At 43.8% G+C, this 20672-nt stretch overlaps 1 protein-coding gene across 1 annotated transcript; it reads left to right on the forward strand.

Annotated features, from left to right (window-relative positions):
• The first annotated feature begins 86 nt into the window (after positions 1 to 86).
• On the forward strand, positions 87 to 1340 carry LOC134221711 (uncharacterized). The gene has a single exon (XM_062700897.1). It carries the CDS (start codon positions 87 to 89, stop codon positions 1338 to 1340), a length of 1254 nt encoding a protein of 417 aa, XP_062556881.1.
• The last annotated feature ends 19332 nt before the right edge of the window (positions 1341 to 20672 follow it).

Below are 20672 nucleotides of genomic sequence, written 5' to 3' on the forward strand. Positions count from 1 at the left end.
TTACCGGCCATGTCTGTAGTACGCTTTCATTAGAGGATTCCATTTCAAGATTTTGGGAGATAGAGTCGTGTCAATCTTCAAGTACGATGTCCATCGAGGAGACAGCTTGCGAAGAACATTTTGCTGCAACCACCACCAGAGACAAAACTGGTCGTTTCGTAGTAGCGTTGCCGAAGAAGCCAGAAGTTTTGAGTCAGCTTGGAAGGTCCTACGAGGTAGCCAAGCGTCGTCTGCTATCGCTGAGTCGCCGTCTCGAAGCGAACCCGGCTCTTAAGTCAGCCTACTCGAAATTCATCAAGGAGTATTTGGATCTAGGCCACATGGAGGAAGTTCCTTTTGATATGTCGAGGTCATCAGCAGCCTACTTCCTTCCGCATCATTGCGTAGTCCGTCCGGATAGCATTACGACCAAACTCCGGGTCGTTTTTGATGCGTCTTGCGTCACAGATACCGGGGTATCCCTAAATGACGCCTTGATGGTGGGGCCAGTGGTTCAGGAGGACCTAGTTTGCATTACTATGCGTTTCCGAATGCCGAAGTTTGCCATCATCTCCGACATTGAAAAAATGTACCGGCAAATTTGGATGGATACAGTTGACCGCCCCCTCCAGCAGATCCTGTGGCAAGACAAGCCTGGTGACCCGGTTAGAATATTCCAACTCAAGACAGTGACATACGGGACATCTTCTGCACCATATCTGGCCACAAAATGCCTCCAGGTGTTGGCCAAACAAGGGCAATCATCGCATCCAGCCGCTGCAGTAGTTCTTGCAAATGATTTCTACATGGACGATATGATAAGCGGAGTCCACAATGTTGACGAGGGGAAAGTCATATGCGCTCAACTCCTTGAGCTTCTGCAATCCGCCGGGCTCAGTCTTCGTAAATGGTCGTCGAATTCTCCCGAAATTCTGGAAAGTATTCCATTCGACCTCCGAGACGTACGTTCCGTACTCGATCTTGATTCTTCCGCCTCTGTCAAAACCCTAGGCCTAAAATGGACACCCTCAACGGACGAACTAGGATTTCATGTACCTAAGTGGAATGAAGAGTGTGTCGTCACAAAACGCATAGCGCTTTCAGATTCCGCTCGTCTATACGATCCCCTAGGGCTCGTAGGTCCTGTCATCGTACTCGCTAAGTGTTTCATGCAGGAGCTTTGGGAGTACAAAAAGTCTTGGGATGAACCATTAGAAGACGATCTCCGAAATCGTTGGCTCCAGTTTAGGGGCGAACTAGCTGCAGTTGATTCCATTTCCGTCCCAAGATGGGTTATTCCAATCTCCCAACCAATTCTTCTTGAGGCGTCCATGCTTGCACTCGTGCTGACGCTCCTGTGAGTCTGACTTGTATGCCCACCTTTATCATGCCATGTGAGACTGACTTGGATGCTCACTTCTTTCATTCAGTTCGCGCTAACACATACTACTCTAGTCATTCGACATAACTCTCGCTCTGGCATCCCTTATGGGATGCCATGTGAGACTGACTTGGATGCTCACCCACACCCCTCTGCCATGCCGCGGGGTAAAAGTAGTCATAGAAACCAACATTCCTGCGCTACACCCAGCACGGCGCGGCGTGTGCAGTCCATGCATACATCTATTCATTCGCACTTCTGCCATGCTTCGAGGTGACGATCTCGGCTGCCACCCGCCTCCGTGCCCGTAGGCGCAGGCTCGTAATTGCTTGAGTCCACCAGTAAGGTGGTGGCCTCCCATTCTTAGGGTGGACTTTCCTAGGCATGGTGGCATCGCATGCACGCGAGAGTACTGTTACCAGCTGCTCGCCACTCAGACCGAGAATATTGTGCTCGCGGCGGAGCGCTTCCTTAAACACCTCGTCGTCGAAGTACGATGTCTTCCATATACGATGGCTAGGCCTCGCCCCTTCTTCCGTCCGCTGAATGCTAGTCGTATGGTCAATACTGTAGCGAACCGCCAGGTGGTCGCTGTGAGTGTAACCATCATTTACATTCCAATTCGAACTACGCGTTTGGCTAGGGCTCCAGAACGTAACGTCGATAATCAACTCGGCCCCGTTCCAGCTGTAGGTACTTTTGGTACATTGGCCAAGTCCACATCCAACATGGTCAGTGATTCTAGCAGGATCTGCCTCCGTTGATTCGTGGAACGGTTTCCCTCTTTCACGGCCCAAGCGTTGAAGTCCCCCGCTATCACCACCGGCCTACGCCCCATCAAGTTAGCCGTCAAACAATCCAGCATACGACCGAACTGCTCGATCGACCATCGAGGAGGCGCATAGCAACTCTTGAACTGGGTCAATCCCAGGTCCGTTCCATTCTCCTACTTTGTATCTTTCTCTTTATTTCTCAAGTTCTAGCAGTCGCTAGAACTGGAAATGGACTTCCATACAGTTTCTATTACTATTCCTATACCTTCAACTTGAGTATTCTAACAGTAATCTGCTAGAATTGGAAATGAACTATAGAGCTCGTTTCCTACATCCAATTATAAATTCCATCAGTTACCTTCTCCTATCTATCATATTGGCAGCTCGTTAACCAAGACGGACCTCTGCCTCTCCAACCTAACCCAGAAATTCCAACAAATTCCGCATGAACTCGTGGCAAGTGCAGAGGTATATTCGGCTTGCAGTGGGCCAGTGATTGCATAATCATTTCCTCCCCCTTCCCACATTGACTTGCATTCTGACGCGGCAGGCGCCAGTATGACCTAACAAATGAGATCACCAGTACTTGTACATTGGAGATGTGTGCCAGTCCCAAGCAAACATCTGTTCGTTCCCTGTGCAAGAAATCAGCTCTTCTGGTCATAATAGAGTAGCAACTACGAGCAGTCAATCAAGCTCAAGCTCAAGCTCATTGTGCCTTATGTTCACCCAATCCGCAGCGTCGGCAGAGCTTGCTTCTGTCAGGGCCTTTGCAGTCCCATTGCTTGTGTCTCGGTTTCAGACACACGAAGCAAACTTCGGGTTGCTCGTATATGCCCACAGGGCACACCGACCATCCCACCTTGACACTCCCTAACTTGACTACCTTGGAGGCGTCCGCTTCTAAGGGTATGCGATAACACACTTTTCCCTAACAAAACGAAACGAAACGAAATTTAAAATGTCTATGTATTCGGATCGGAACGAAACAAAATATAGATTTACTTTCGAGACTTCGAAACAATACGAAATCAAAGTTCATAGAAAATACCATCATCACCCAGGGCATTCATATTTTTAATTTTTTTAGTAATAGATCTCACTTCATCCAAATTAGTTCCCAACGAAGGGTCAAACACATTCTCTTGATTGAGAATGGCTTCGAAGCTCCGTGTAACCTGATCTTCAATTGGATTTATGAGACCTGGACTAAAAATATGGGCACTCTCGAACTGCTGAGCAAGTTTTTGAGCCTTTTCGTCATTTGTTGAAAAAAATTTATTTCCCTCTTTAAGCGCTGGGATTGGCTTTTGAGGATTTTTAAGAATTTTCGTTAATTTCCAAAAGGGTTTCGAACTGGGATCCAACTTCGAGACATTACTCTCAAAGTTGGTATTTCTCAGAATAGCTAAACGTTTTTAATTTCGTTTTGCAAATCTCGCCAAATAATTTTCAACGCTGGATCGCGAGTTCTTTAGTATTGCCTTCGCCTCACATTTTAAGACGGATGAGTAGCTGAAGATCGTCGTCAATAATAATGGAGTTGAATTTAATTTCACATTTAGGAATTGCAATGCCTCTGGCTTCAACAATTAAATTTGTCAAAGATACGAGAGCATTATCAATATCCCTTTTGGTATCGAGGAGAATATCAACATCAAAATTCCTATCGATATACGTTTTATATAAGTTCCAATCAGCTCTATGATAATTAAAGGTAGAGCTGATTGGAGTATTAATGTCTTCTTGTTAGATTTCAAACGTCACAGGAAAGTGGTCAAAATCAAATACAGTATGAGCTACCAATTGGCCACACGGCTAACTTGAATCCGGTAAAGTTAAATCAATTGTAGAAGGATTTCGACTGGAAGAAAATTGGGATATTGAATAGTATAATATCTCGCAGAACAATCTTCAAATAAAATTTTACCATTGGAACTGGAAAGGCAAGTAGGCATCAATAAAAGAGAATTGCCCAAATTTTTGTTTGTCTTTATTAGCGAGACGATCGGCCCTAGGCTGGCTCGTCTCGTAGACCCAAAAATTGTTTCAACAGAAACTCCCTAGGTTTCAAAAATTTTGGTTTCAAATGAAGAATATGTTCAAGATACGTCTATTAATGACAATGGCGACCCCAGCACAGGCGCTGTCAAGACGATCATTTCGGTAAATAAAAAAAATTGGATCTCTTTTGATGAAGAGTCCAGGTTTTAAATATGTTTCAGTTATAATGGCAATGTGCACATTATGAACTGATAGGAAGTTGAATAATTCATCTTCCTTACCCTTTACCCTTACCATTACCTTAGGGGTCTCCAGTACTGTCGTAATCTGAAAAAGTGACGTATGCGCCATTGTACAACATACATGTTTTCTATTTATCTGTTAAAAAGAACGACGAGTACTACTTTTTAACCCCATTTTTGGAAAATGGCGTATACGTCACTTTGCTAGATTACGGCAGAGTAGCCTTGCGAGCAAAGGCGTAGAATTGCCAATCCGGGGATGGCGAGTTCGACTCTCGGTCCGGTCTAGGATGTTTTCGGGTTGGAAACTTTCTCGACACGCAAGATACATACTCATGCAATTGAAGAAGAAGAAGACACTTTTTTGCCCCCACAATTGACACAATTTAATTTTATTGCAAGTCGAGTCAAGTGCGAGACACTGAAGACGACCACACAGTTGTGGTCGAAATACGTATCTGCAAAGATGGTGGAATTAAATGGAGAGTACTTAATTCGTCTTAGACGGTTGAATACATTCCACTAAAACAGCTTTATATATTTTTCTGTACATATTAGTAGGTGTTTTTTACTATTTGAAGACCGTGTTTACCTCTGCGTCTCCACAAAAACCACAGGAAGGATTATCAGTTAGTTGGTAGGCATCGTTGGATTTGGATTCACTCTGATAAGCGATACGACCGTGCCATTCTTTATACACAGTGATTTTACCTAACCATGATTCGCCCGCACAAAGTAGAACAAACTAACTACCTGCACACCGAGCAGGAACACGACCAAACATATATCTATTGATTTACTTCCAGACCGCACAAACTACTACACTCAACCCTCTTTTACGGCAGTTTTTTTTACGTCACTTCGTTTTACGGCCTCCTTTTTACGGCACGTGACGTAAAAAGAATTTGAAACATTATTGACATCCGAAAGTAAGCCTATAAGAAGACACTCTTAGAAACCCAAAGAACAAAGTAGATGCTTTGAATGCACATCATTTGCCTTCAACAATTGTTCCGTTCCAGGTCATCCAAGAATTTCCTGGAGTCTACACGCGTAACCGAGGTCCTAAGGTCTACAAGCGTGGCGAAACAGCTGTTATCTATTATAAAAAATGGTTTATGCCCAATTTAATATATTGAACCAAATTCCGTTCCAGGTCATACAAGAATTCCCTGGATTATAGGTCTTGAGGTCTACCCGCGATACCGAAGATCTGTTATCTCTTTTATTAAATGGTTCATGCTCTATATGATCTATTAAACCAAACTCAATATACAATAGGAACGGCTGCTCAAGTTCCTTTCCTGATCATCCAAGAATTCCCTAGACTCCTCAGCCGCGGATTCATCCCAAATATGTCCTCCGAGTATTTGTCTTTCACTTGCGTCTCAAATGTAGGCATATAAGTTGTTCTAAGATCTCCAAATTGCCCTTGAGTTTGAATCAAATGGTCTGCTGAATCAACCGAGGCTTCCATGATGTCCCCAGCCGCGGTATCAACCCAATTATGTCCTCCGAGTATTTGTCTTTCACTTGGGTCTCAAATCCAGACATATGAGATGTAGTAAGATCCTCAAATCGTCCTGAAGTTTGAATCAAATGGTGTGCCGAATCAACCGAGGCTTCCGTGATGTCCCCAGCCGCGGTATCAACCCAATTATGTCCTCCGAGTATTTGTCTTTCACTTGGGTCTCAAATCCACACATATGAGATGTAGTAAGATCCTCAAATCGTCCTGGAGTTTGAATCAAATGGTGTGCCGAATCAACCGAGGTTTCCATGATGTCCCCAGCCGCGGTATCAACCCAATTATGTCCTCCGAGTATTTGTCTTTCACTTGGGTCTCAAATCCAGACATATGAGATGTAGTAAGATCCTCAAATCGTCCTGGAGTTTGAATCAAATGGTGTGCCGAATTAACCGAGGCTTCCATGATGTCCCCAGCCGCGGTATCAACCCAATTATATCCTCCGAGTGTTTGTCTTTCACTTGCGTCTCAAATCCAGACATGTAGTAAGATCTCCAGATGTAGTAAGATCTCCAAATCGTCCAGGAGTTTGAATCAAATGGTCTGCCGAATCCACCAAGGCTTCCATGATGTCCATAGCTGCGGTATCAACCCAGTTATGTCCTCCTAGTAATTTTCTTTCACTTGGGTCTCAAATCCAGACATATGAGATGTAGTAAGATCTCCAAATCGTCCTGGAGTTTGAATCAAATGGTCTGCCGAATCAACCAAGGCTTCCATGATGTCCATAGCTCCGGTATTAACCCAATTATGTCCTCCGAATAATTTTCTTTCACTTGCGTCTCAAATCCAGACATATGAGATGTAGTAAGGTCTCCAAATTGTCCAGGAGGGGCCCTCCTTAGCCGTGTGATAAGACGCGCGGCTACAAAGCAAGACCATGCTGAGGGTGGCTGGGTTCGATTCCCGGTGCCAGTCTAGGCAATTTTCGGATTGGAAATTGAATCGACATCCCTGGGCATAAAAGTATCATCGTGTTAGCCTCATGATATACGAATACAAAAATGGTAACCTGGTTAAGAAACCTCGCAGTTAATAACTGTGGAAGTGCTTAATGAACACTAAGCTGCGAGGCGGCTCTGTCCCAGTGTGGGGATGTAATGACAATAAGAAGAAGAAGAAGTAGAAGAAATTGTCCAGGAGTTTGAATTAAATGGTCTGCCGGATCAACCAAGGCTTCCATGATGTCCCATGCCGTGGTATCAGCACAATTATGTTTCCAGGGTATTTGTCTTTCACTTGCGTTTCAATTCCAGGCATATGAGTTGTTGTAAGACCTCCAAATTGTCCTGGAGCTTGAATCAAATGGTTTGCCGAATCAACCAAGGCCTTCATGATTTCCCCAGTAACCCCAGTAACAACCTGCGCAGCACAAGTCAGACAATCATCCCAAGGAACATTTTAAGTTCTATAACGGTAATGAAAACCATTATTTGCTCTACATGACTTCGGTGAAATCAGCATAAAACTAAAATATTTGCTGGGATGGTCCTAGCAATTTGATTGTGACTAAATTCGGCAATTCATATAGGCCATGCCCTTTTTGATCCATAGTACTAAAGTGAATACGGCTTCAACTATTGTTCCATTGCAGATCATCCATGAAATCATCCATCCCTGAAATATAAGCTTTACGGTCAACACGCGTAACCAAAGTCTGTTATCACTTTAAAAATTTTTGCTCATACCCGTTTTGATCCATAGGACTAAATTGGATACCTCTTCAACTATTGTTCCATTCCAGGTAATTTAAGAAAGTCATGGAGTACTGGTCTTTAGGTCTACAGGATTATTATTTTTAAATGGTTCATCCCATTTAAATTAGATATGCATTTAACAATTATTCCACTCCAGGTCATCAAGAAATATCTGAAGTCTAGACTTCGTGGCCGGGGACATAATGGAAGCCTTGATTGATTCGGTAGACCATTTGATTCAATCTCTAGAACAATTGGGAGATCTTACAACATGTTACATGTCGGCATTTGAGACGCAATTCGTAAACTATCCAAATTCCAGCAAAACTTTGAGATCTTACAACACCTCATATGCCTTGATTTAAGACGAGTTAAAGACAAACACTCGGGAAATATAATTGAGTTGATACCGCGAGTGAATAAATCATGAAAGCCTTGGTTGATTTGGTAGACCATTTGATTCGAACTCCAGGACAATTTAAAGATCTTACAACATCTTACATGCTAAAATTTGTGACTCAAGTGAAAGACTAATACTCAGAAGACAAAATTGGGTTGACACCGCGGTTGGGGGAACCATGGTTGCCTTGGTTAATTCATTAGACCATTCGATTCAAACTCCAGGACAATTTGGAGCTATTACACCTCATATGTCTTGTTTTGAGACGCAAGTAAAAGACAAATACTCAGAGAACATAATTGAGTTGATACCATGGCTTAGGACATCGTAAAGGCTTTGGTTGATTCGATAGACCATTTGATTCAAACACCAGGACAATTTGGAGATCTAACAATATCAAATATGCCTGTATTTGAGACGTTAGTAAAAGACCAACACTCAGAAGACACAATTGGGTTGACATCGAGGCTGGGGACATCGTGGAAGCATTGTTTCTGTGGACCATATCATTCAAACTCCAGGACAATTTGCAGATCTTAAATCATCTCATATACATGGACTTGAGACGCAAGTGAAAGACAAATACTCGGAGGGCATGAGTGGGATGATACCGCAGCTAAGGACATCGTGCAAGCCTCAGTAGGTGTGGTAGACCATTCGTTTCCAACTCCAGAACAACTTGGAGATCTTAAAACATCTCATATATCTGGACTTGAAACGCAAGTAAGAGTCTAATACTCGGAGGGCATGATTGGGATGATACCGTGGCTGGGGGCGCCATAGAAGCCTTCGTTGATACATTTCACCATTTGATTTAAACTCCAGGACAATTGGGAGATCTTACAATATCGAATATGCCTGTATTTGAGACGTTAGAAAAAGACCAATACTCAGAAGATAATATTGGGTTGACACCGAGGCTGGGGACATCGTGGAAGCCTTGTTTGATTCTGTAGACCATTTGATTCAAACTCCAGGACAATTTGCAGGTCTTGAAACATCTCATATACCTGGACTTAAGACGCAGGTGAAAGACAAATAATCGGAAGGCATGATTGGGATGATACCGCGGCTGAGGACATCATGCAAGTCTCAGTAGATTCGGTAGACCATTTGATTCAAACTTTAGGACGATTTGGAGATCTTACAACTTCATACTTGCAAGAATTGAAGTCGGATGTGAAAGACAAATAATCGGAGGACAAAATTGGGTTGATACGGAGACTGGGGACATCATGGAATCCTTGGTTGATTCGGTGGACCATTTGATTCAAACTTCAGGGCAATTTGGAGATCTTACAACACCCCATATGTCTTGTTTTGAGACGCAAGTAAAAGACAAATACTCAGAGAACATAATTGAGTTGATACCATGGCTTAGGACATCATGAAGGCTTTGGTTGATTCGGTAGACCATTTGATTCAAACTCCAGGACGATTTGGAGATCTTACAACTTCATACATGCAAGAATTGAAGACGGATGGGAAAGACAAATAATCGGAGGACAAAATTGGGTTGACACCGAGACTGGAGACATCATGGAAACCTTGGTTGATTTGGTGGACCATTTGATTTAAACTTCAGGACAATTTGGAGATCTTACAACACCTCATATGTCTTGTTTTGAGATGCAAGTGAAAGACAAACCCTCGGAGGACATAATTGAGATGATACCACGACTTGGGATATCATGAAGGCTTTGGTTGATTCGGTAGACCATTTGATTCAAACTCCAGGACAATTTGGAGATCTTATAACATCTGCTGGATTCGGAGATATCTTACAATACCTCATGTAAGACGCAAGTGAATGTATTTGAAAGTATCCTCACTATCACTAAATTAAGTGAAATACTAGAAATTTTAGCAAAAATTCTTTTTACGTCACATTCGATTTACGTCCCCCCAATAAGTGACGTAAAAAGAGGGTTGAGTGTACGATACCAGATCGTTCGACGTGTATATGAAGCGAACATGGACAATAGTCACCATGCTTGCACGATGGCATATGCAAACTGTAAAGGATCAAGCTTTTAACGAACAAACCGACGTGCAGTATTCTGTAGTTACTTGCCCTTACTTGACCGGAGGAAAGCGCAATACAAGCGCATTATCCGCCGAATATCAAAAAGATATTTTTTTTCTCCGGCTCGCGACGAATAACACACGTACTGTACTTACTTTCCCGATGGCTACTGCAAGCTATAGAAGATCGCACTTATCTCGACCGGATCAAAGCGCAATACCTGAAACACGAGAGATCACGTACTGAACTGATTTTTATTACCGGCCGCGCAATGCAGAACACAATATTTCGGCCGATCGCGCGATCGTTCTGGTGTCCGAAACAAGATAAATCTCGCTATGAACTCCATAATAATTAGACATGACATTCATGAATATCGACTGACTGTTATTTTCAACTTTCATTGTAACCAGAATAAGAGGAAATTTGACAGTTCAAGACCAAATTTTATGAAATTTGGCCACAATATTCTTTGATATGCAAAAAATGCTTAGGCCAAATTTGAGCCTAGTCAGTCATAAAAAACCCCCCTGCCAATAATAGAACAAAACCTGCCAAAGCCGTCAGCCCCTTCAATCAAAACAACAAAAAAATAAAGGGAAAGGATAGATTTTGAGGATTGAGGCATCTAAATGTTCATTTATTACACGTAAGTGAAAAAAGAAGCACTCCGCTATTTGTCGTTCACCGTGTCAGCATCAAAAATGCACATAGCCCGATTGCCGTGTCACCGTTAATGCAAAAGTGGAACGTTTTAGATGACTTAGGCAGGTCTACGCACCGTGTTATTTCCTCTCTGTTAAGACTATATTCAATTTATCTAGGGGGAAAGACGGCTTTGGCAGGTTTTGTTCTATAATTGGCAGGGGGGTTTTTGTCGACCAAATTTTATGAAATTTGGCCCAATATTCTTTGATATGCAAAGAATGTTTAGGCCAAATTTGAGCCTAGTCAGTAGAGTGGCCCAAGCTTATATGGAAAAAGTGAAAAGTCTGGAATTTCAAACCTTGCACCCTTAAATGACAGTTTGGGGGTCCCAGAAGCTCCCCTGAAAATTTCAGCTCATTCGGTCCAGTGGTTGGCGTGCGCAAATTGCTCAAAGTTTGTATGGGAAAAGTGATCCAAATGTATGGGGAAACACAACCGTTTCAATTTTTTGCTTCTAGGTGGCGCTGTAGTCGACGGATTCCTGTTGTGGACAAAATGTAGAACCTTTTTTATATGAGGAAGCGACTGGTGAATACCGGATGTAAATCCCTTTGAAATTGGCCAAGTTATAAGCATCCAAAGTCAAGGGTGTCGAGCGTGTCCCCCAGGGGTGTTTAAAATAAGAGAAACGTACCACCGACCATTGCGGCGGCGATGCAGGCGTATTCGGTGCCGTGCGAAATTAAATGCATGATTATCACGCAATCAAGCGAATTTTTATCCGATTGGTAAATACTTTCCGTGCTCTGTATAGTAGTGTAGCTAGAGAGGGAGGGGGTGACTTACCACTGAAGCCAATGAGCTGAAGTTTTTAAGGGGAGACAAAATTCATGAAATATTTGTAACGAGTTGTTTTCAGACATCGTGATGCCCGTTGCATCAATTTTAGAACGATATGACATAATCGTTACAGACAGAGAGACAGAAGAACAGAAAGACAGAGAGACCTGGGATATTATATAAATTATAAATTTTTCAAACAACAGTTTTAATGTTTATAGCATAATTTATTAACTGTATAAAACTACAAAGTTATCAACAAACAACACTTATACCTATATTAATTATTTATTTCAACTGCTAGGCCTTCCTTTATAACAGAGCGAGTGCAACCTGGAAAATTTTGCCTATGTTGTTGAACAACTTTGAGAAGATATTGAAGCTGTTCTTCATTTTTTGTCAGTTTTCCACAAAAATCTTGAACTAGTTTAACTTCTCTTTCAGCACAGTCATTCACTACCAAAAATGAATTAATTTTATTTCTACTTTCAACAAATTTTTCCAATTCATCCCATATACTAGGATCTTCTTTGAGCAAATTTGCAGATATTCCATAAAATTCAAAAAAATTCATTGATTTTGAGAAACAAAATTCCGAAAGCGTACAAGAAGTCAACTTTGTGGGCAGCAGGGACTATGTCCAAGGGCTTGACGATCCCTCCCCAGGCCATCTGCGAGTTGTGGCGCCTGCCTAGGATGTGGTGGGGTTTGACAGTGGGCCCTGTTAAACCTCTATAAAAAGCTGCATGTATCCGCAAGTAGGCTCCGCCAAAGCGACCGTGTGCCGCTCAAAGCGCACAAGCCCAAGTCCTAGTGTTAGGTGGGACGCTAAACAGCCCTGACACGACGGCCCTCCGACGAGACAGGAGGTTTGCGCAGGCCCAATAAGCCGCCTTTAAAAACAACTATTACGAACGACATAGAAGATAATACGACTCGATACAATCGGCAACGACCTAGGCGACGAATAAAGGATTACGATTGGAAGCTTGAAACGTGGAACTGCAAGTCTCTAGGCTTCGCAGGTTGTGACAGGATAATCTACGATGAATTACATCCCCGCAACTTCGATGTCGTAGCGCTGCAGGAAATCTGCTGGACAGGACAGAAAGTGTGGAAAAGCGGGCATCGAGCGGCTACCTTCTACCAAAGCTGTGGCACCACCAACGAGCTGGGAACCGGCTTCATAGTGCTGGGAAAGATGCGCCAACGCGTGATTGGATGGCAGCCAATCAACGCAAGGATGTGCAAGCTGAGGATAAAAGGCCGTTTCTTCAACTATAGCATCATCAACGTGCACTGCCCACACGAAGGGAGAACCGACGACGAGAAAGAAGCGTTCTATGCGCAGCTGGAGCAGACATACGATGGATGCCCACTGCGGGGCGTCAAAATCGTTATCGGTGACATGAACGCTCAGGTAGGAAGGGAGGAAATGTATATACCGGTCATCGGACCGTATAGTCTGCATACCGTATCGAACGACAACGGCCAACGATGCATAAACTTTGCAGCCTCCCGCGGAATGGTAGTCCGAAGCACTTTCTTCCCCCGTAAGAATATCCACAAGGCCACATGGAAATCACCTAATCAAGTAACGGAAAACCAAACCGAAGACGTTCTAATCGACGGTAAATTCTTCTCCGACATCACGAACGTACGCACTTACCGCAGTGCGAATATTGAATCCGACCACTACCTCGTCGCAGTATGTCTGCGCTCAAAACTCTCGACGGTGATCAACACGCGTCGAAGTCGTCCGCCGCGGCTTAACATTGGGCGGCTACAAGACGGTAGACTAGCCCAAGACTACGCGCAGCAGCTGGAAGTGGCACTCCCAACGGAAGAGCAGCTAGACGCAGCATCTCGTGAAGATGGCTGGAGAGATATTCGATCCGCCATTGGAAGCACCGCAACCGTTGCACTAGGCACGGTGGCTCCGGATCAGAGAAACGACTGGTATGACGGCGAATGTGAGCAGTTAGTTGAGGAGAAGAATGCAGCATGGGCGAGATTGCTGCAACACCGCACGAGGGCGAACGAGGCACGATACAAACGGGCGCGGAACAGACAAAACTCGATTTTCCGGAGGAAAAAGCGCCAGCAGGAAGATCAAGACCGTCAAGAGACGGAGGAACTGTACCGCGCTAATAACGCACGAAAGTTCTATGAGAAGTTGAACCGTTCACGTAAAGGGCACGTGCCACAGCCCGATATGTGTAAGGACACAAACGGAAACCTTCTTACGAACGAGCGTGAGGTGATCCAAAGGTGGCGGCAGCACTACGAAGAGCACCTGAATGGCGATATGGCAGACAACGGTGGCGGTATGGTAATGAACCTAGGAGCACGCGCGCAGAACATGCGACTTCCGGCTCCGAATCTCCAGGAAATCCAGGAGGAGATCGGCCGGCTGAAAAACAACAAAGCCCCTGGAGTTGATCAACTACCAGGAGAGCTGTTTAAACACGGTGGTGAAGCACTGGCTAGAGCGCTGCATTGGGTCATTACCAAGGTTTGGGAGGATGAGGTTCTGCCACAGGAGTGGATGGAAGGTGTCGTGTGTCCCATCTACAAAAAGGGCGATAAGCTAGATTGTAGCAACTACCGCGCAATCACATTGCTGAACGTCGCCTACAAGGTACTCTCCCAAATTTTATGCCGTCGACTAACCCCAATTGCAAGAGAGTTCGTGGGCAGTACCAGGCGGGATTTATGGGTGAACGCTCTACCACAGACCAGGTGTTCGCCATACGTCAGGTATTGCAGAAATGCCGCGAATACAACGTGCCCACACATCATCTATTTATCGACTTCAAAGCCGCATATGATACAATCGATCGGGACCAGCTATGGCAGCTAATGCACGTAAACGGATTTCCGGATAAACTGATACGGTTGATCAAGGCGACGATGGATCGGGTGATGTGCGTAGTTCGAGTTTCAGGGGCATTTTCGAGTCCCTTCGGAACCCGTAGAGGGTTACGGCAAGGTGATGGTCTTTCGTGTCTGCTATTCAACATCGCTTTGGAGGAGTAATACAAAGGGCAGGGATTGACACGAGTGGTACGATTTTCACGAAGTCCGTCCAGTTATTTGGTTTCGCCGACGACATTGATATCATGGCACGTAACTTTGAGAGGATGGAGGAAGCCTACATCAGACTGAAAAGCGAAGCTTAACGGATTGGACTAGTCATCAACACGTCGAAGACGAAGTACATGATAGGAAGAGGCTCAAGAGAGGTCAATGTGAGCCACCCACCACGAGTTTCTATCGGTGGTGACGAAATCGAGGTGGTTGAAGAATTCGTGTACTTGGGCTCACTGGTGACCGCCGATAACGATACCAGCAGAGAAATTCGGAGACGCATCATGGCATTTGACTCCGCAAAACGCTTCGATCGAATAGAGTTCGCCGCCGTACCAAACTGACTATCTACAAAACGCTTATAAGACCGGTTGTTCTCTACGGACACGAGACCTGGACGATGCTCGTGGAGGACCAACGCGCACTGGGAGTTTTCGAAAGGAAAGTGTTGCGTACCATCTATGGTGGGGTGCAGATGGCGGACGGTACGTGGAGGAGGCGAATGAACCACGAGTTGCATTAGCTGTTGGGAGAACCATCCATCGTTCACACCGCGAAAATCGGACGACTGCGATGGGCCGGGCACGTAGCCAGAATGTCGGACAGTAACCCGGTGAAAATGGTTCTCGACAACGATCCGACGGGCACAAGAAGGCGAGGTGCACAGCGGGCAAGGTGGATCGATCAGGTGGAGGACGACTTGCGGACCCTCCGCAGACTGCGTGGTTGGCGAAGTGCAGCCATGAACCGACCTGAATGGAGAAGTCTTTTATGTGCAGCACAGGCCACTCCGGCCTTAGTCTGATGATAAATAAAAACAAGAAGTCAACTTATCGATCGTAGATACTTTCAATTTTATTTTTCTTACTTCATCACCCTTGCAAAATTTCAAATTGTGTGCCATTTCTTTTCTCTCATCAATAGATATTTCTGGGTCGAAAAAAGCCAGAGCGACTAGTTCTTCACTCAAGTACCATAGATGATTTGCAAATCTTGAAGCCGCAGTTATCTACACATTTCTTGATTGATCAGGGAAAGCATCTCGTAAAGCTGGTAGCTGATTGAGATTCCAAGGAAGGCTCTGGTTCCGTTGTTGGTTCTTCTTCGATTTTGCCTTTTTTAACTCTCGCAAAGGCAGATCCAGGCCTTCCAACTTCCCTTTGCAGAATAAGAAACTGTTTATCCTTATCGTTTTTAATCAAATTTAATGCATTTCGTCGAGCAATGTCAAACAATCGATCCAAATTATTAATGAAACTAGACTCTTGTTCTTTCTGTTTATCTCCCGCGTGAGAAGATTTTTTGATAATTGCTCGCATTTTGTTAAATAATTTTTAGGAGCTTAACAACAGCATTGTAGTGTTGCATTAGAGGAATTCTATATTTCTCCCAAAAAATTTGAAGTTCAGTTACTACAGTTTTAGCAGCTGGTTTTATACTCAAGTGTTGATTTTTCATTATAAAACGCATCCGACCAAGCACATCACCGTTTGAAGGCAACTTTACACCTTTAAAACATTCAATTGGGACAACAAGTTCCATACTTAATTCTTCCTTAGAAAAATATATAAAGCTCTTTTAGTGGAATGTATTCAACCGTCTAAGACGAATTAAGTACTCTCCATTTAATTCCACTAGTTAATTTTCGTTATCTTTGCAGATACGTATTTCGACCACAACTGTGTGGTCGTCTTCAGTGTCTCGTACTTGACTCGAGTAATTTTGATTTCAGATAATTTATCAATTTGTAGAATGTGCATAAATATTCAATGACTAATATTCAAGCGAATATTGACAGTCCAGTGCCGACTATGAATGCGTCTGAAAGTGAGCTGACACATGAAGAAAGGTGGACTTCACCAACAAATTTCGATTATTTTACACTATGGTATAAATAAATTTTCCGCTCTTACTATTCGCCCAACTATTTTTGTTTTGTTTTTTTTATTCAATTAAAACTTTGAGTATTATGAAGCTCTTTATGTGGCAATTATAAATGCCAATTAGTCTCAGGTTGAGCCAATTGTTTTTAACTCCCTTAGATACAAAACGATTTTAAGAAGCCTTTCATAGTAACAAATAAAACAAACATTAGAGAGCTTTACTGTTATTTCCCAGATGGGTTCAATCAAGCATGCATTGCCCTAATAAAACTAAAAAAAAGTTTTCAAAGACCCCAGAAAAAATTGCACAGGAAACATAGCTTCCGTAGTGATCTGGCGGTGGTATGGTTTTGCGGAATTAGAAGTATCGGCTTCAATTAGCTTTCGTATCGTCCTGAATCGCGACGAAGACTTTTTATTTAGGATGAAGGTGCCTTCCGCTGGAATGCTACTCGGAATAGAGACTTAGGTGTCGGCAAAGAAAACACTCGACAAGGAAATTGTCGCCATAGTACTCGGGTCGAATGCTAAATTTTCAAACTATCGCGAGGTGTCATGACAATATGCTGTTTAAGATGGATAAACATAATGATAAGTTAGGATTTAAAGTATAACTTTTATGCAAATAACGTATGTGTTACTCCTTAGGGGAAAAACCATACATACCTTTCAACAAATGTGTTTGAGCTTGTAGCACATCTTCATACACTCAAATCAAATAAACAACCACCCACTGGATCCATCGCAAACTCCCGAAAGTTTTTTTTATTTGCCCCATTCACTCACGGGGGAATAATCAGTCACGAACAGCGCGACCGCAACTTCCGTTTTCCGGCAACGATGTCGACGACGAAAACAACAGCAACGCGACGCAACCGGATCGCAAAACACAACAGCGCGCACCTTATCCTAGCTTCGCCAACGAATTCCACCCAACTGATTCGATAATCTTCCCGAGAACGACGCTAGAACATGGCACCAATTTTAGCTACAATCTGGTCGGTCTCGGCCTAGACCCCTTTACCAGTAAAGGCTCCCCTCTTTCTCCTACAAACTTAAAAGAAATATTTATAAGTGCTCCGCGGTCGTTCGTGGAATGCACTTTCGTGAGATTGCTCCGCAACGGTTTGGTCGCATCGACAGGATGCACTTCTCCGCGATAAAAGTTGTGTCGCAATGCACCTGCTAGTGTCGCGCATGACATGTGCCCGGAAAAAAGTGTAGCATCGTTCCCTCGTCCCACTACTACCGGCATGAGAGTTATCTCAAATCTCATTTTCCGCTTCCGCAAAGAGAGATGTTTTCTGGTGGCCAGTAATGAGAATGAGTGCTTCTGCCGTTAATACGAACACTGCAATGTGCTACACGAAGAAAGTGTTTGGAAGTGATGCCCATGGTAGTATGGCTTCATTAGGAGATGTGTTTGAGATGGGAAATTTCAGTGATCTCCCGGTCCAAATCTTTTTATAGGTGTCAGGGAAGCTCAGCCACGTTGTTTTCATGATGGCTTTCGTAAGAATGACAATAGAGCGCAGCTGAGTGAATCAAAGGCTTAGCGTTGGTGGCGCCGCCGGAAGGTTTCGTTGTTATTTTTGCTTCACGGCTTTTGTCGATGGGGTTGCGTTTTATATATTCCAAAAACAAGCTTTCTCCGTTGAGCAGATAGCAAGTAATCGAAACAGCTCAACAAGTTGTTCTAGTGGGTGTGGGAGTTTTACGATTCCTAATAACTAGTGGGAGTGGGAAAGGCTCGTGTGCTTGAAATACAATCCAACGCAACATCATAGGGTGAAATGGCCAATAGAGGACCCCGTACTTGCGGAATTTAGCACTTGCTGCCAGAAGGCGAGGATTCCAACATATGATTTACACGTAATTCACCACATATCTCCTATATGATACATGCTTAAATTACTAAACTACAAGAAATAAACATTTGGCAATCTGACTGAATTCGCACTATTGTAGACCCCATGGGGGTCTATAATAAGTAATTGCTGTCTTATAGTCGACCCATTTGATTTTCATGATTTGTCTCAGAATGTTCTTTTCTTCTTCCATATGACAATTTTCCCCAGATATTCCTATGATGGACATGTTTATTTTTTACAAAATTGTATAAAATTATCTATTTTTGCAATCCATGGAATTTCAAACGCATGGAATCATTTCGTTAGAATGAATGTTAAGTTCTCCCAATGGAATTCCAGGCGAAAATTTTCATATTGTGCTGAAACTAGCTATGAATAAACGGCTTTGCTCGGAATTAAAAAGCAAATTATGCAAACAAAATGTCCAATGCTTTTAATAGCACGGAACCCACATAGGTAAATGGATTCATGGAAATATTGTTCGCTAAATAGATGCAAGTCGATGTGCCCATGGTGAACGGTTTCTCAATAGAGTGAGGTACATTGACTGTGTGTACTACTTGGTGTTAATTGAGTTGACCGTATGCCGTTAATGCTTAATACCGTGGTTCCAAAACTTTTCAGGTTGGCGACTTCCTTTACGATCAGCCAAGTGGCCCACGCCCCCCTGATCTCTTCATGCTGAAATCAAGGACAAACATATGCTCTTTAATTATTTTATTTCAATATATTTTATTCTGATATTTCATTCTTGCGACGCGCAGCCATGAACCGTGCTGAATGGAAAAGACTTCTATGCACTGCAGAGGCCACTTCGGCCATGGCTGGTAATAAATAAATAATAAATGAATTTGTACTTACTATTATTATACCAGCTTCGATATAGAATGCTGCGCATCTGATAAAGCCAATGTTAAATCGTCCTCAATGTTAAATATGTTTCTTGTTTTGGACTTTATCTGAAGAAGTGTTTAAAATCTACTCTTGCATATCATGTGGAAAAAAACAATTGACATCTAGATACCTTAGAACACGACTTTCGAATAGGCTTCGAATATTATTATTTATTTATTCAGACTAAGGCCGAAGTGGCCTGTGCGGTATATAAGAGTCTTCTCCATTCGGCTCGGTCCATGGCTACACGTCGCCAACCACGAAGTCTACGGAGGGTCCGCAAGCCATCTTCCACCTGATCGATCCACCTTGCCCGCTGCGCACCTCGCCTTCTTGTGCCCGTCGGATCGTTGTCGAGAACCATTTTCACCGGGTTACTGTCCGACATTCTGGCTACGTGCCCGGCCCATCGCAGTCGTCCGATTTTCGCGGTGTGAACGATGGATGGTTCTCCCAACAGCTGATGCAATTCGTGGTTCATTCGCCTCCTCCACGTACCGTCCGCCATCTGCACCCCACCATAGATGGTACGTAGCACTTTCCTTTCGAAAACTCCAAGTGCGCGTTGGTCCTCCACGAGCATCGTCCAGGTCTCGTGTCCGTAGAGGACTACCGGTCTAATTAGCGTTTTGTAGATTGTCAGTTTGGTACGGCGGCGAACTCTATTCGATCGGAGCGTCTTGCGGAGTCCAGTACGTACGGTTTCTAGCCTCTATGCGTGCCCGAATTTCGCTGCTGGTGTCATTTTCGGCAGTCACCAGTGAGCCCAAGTACACAAATTCTTCTACCACTCGATTTCGCCACCACCGATGCAAACTCGCGGTGGGTGGCTCACATTGTCTTCTCTTGAACCTCTTCCTATCATGTACTTCGTCTTCGACGTGTTGATGACTAGTCCGTTCCGCTTAGCTTCCCTCTTCAGTCTGATGTAGGCTTCCTCCATCTTCTCAAAGTTACGTGCCATAATATCTATGTCGTCGGCGAAACCAAATAGCTGGACGGACTTATTGAAAATTGTACCACTCGTGTTAATCCCTGCTCTTCGTATTACACCTTCCAAAGCGATGTTGAATAGCAAACACGAAAGACCATCACCTTGCCGTAACCCTCTGCGGGTTTCGAAGGGACTCGAGAATGCCCCTGAAACTCGAACTACGCACATCACCCGATCCATCGTCGCTTTGATCAACCGTGTCAGTTTATCCGGAAAACCGTGTTCGTGCATTAGCTGCCATAGCTGGTCCCGATCGATTGTATCATATGCGGCTTTGAAGTCGATGAATAGATGATGTGGGCACGTTGTATTCGCGGCATTTCTGCAGTACTTGGCGAATGGCAAACACCTGGTCCGTGGTGGAGTGTTCGCCCATAAAACCCGCCTGGTACTGCCCCACGAACTCCCTTGCAGTTGGTGCT

The sequence above is a fragment of the Armigeres subalbatus genome, chromosome 3, assembly GCF_024139115.2.
Source record: "Armigeres subalbatus isolate Guangzhou_Male chromosome 3, GZ_Asu_2, whole genome shotgun sequence".
Taxonomy (NCBI): Eukaryota; Metazoa; Arthropoda; class Insecta; order Diptera; family Culicidae; genus Armigeres; species Armigeres subalbatus.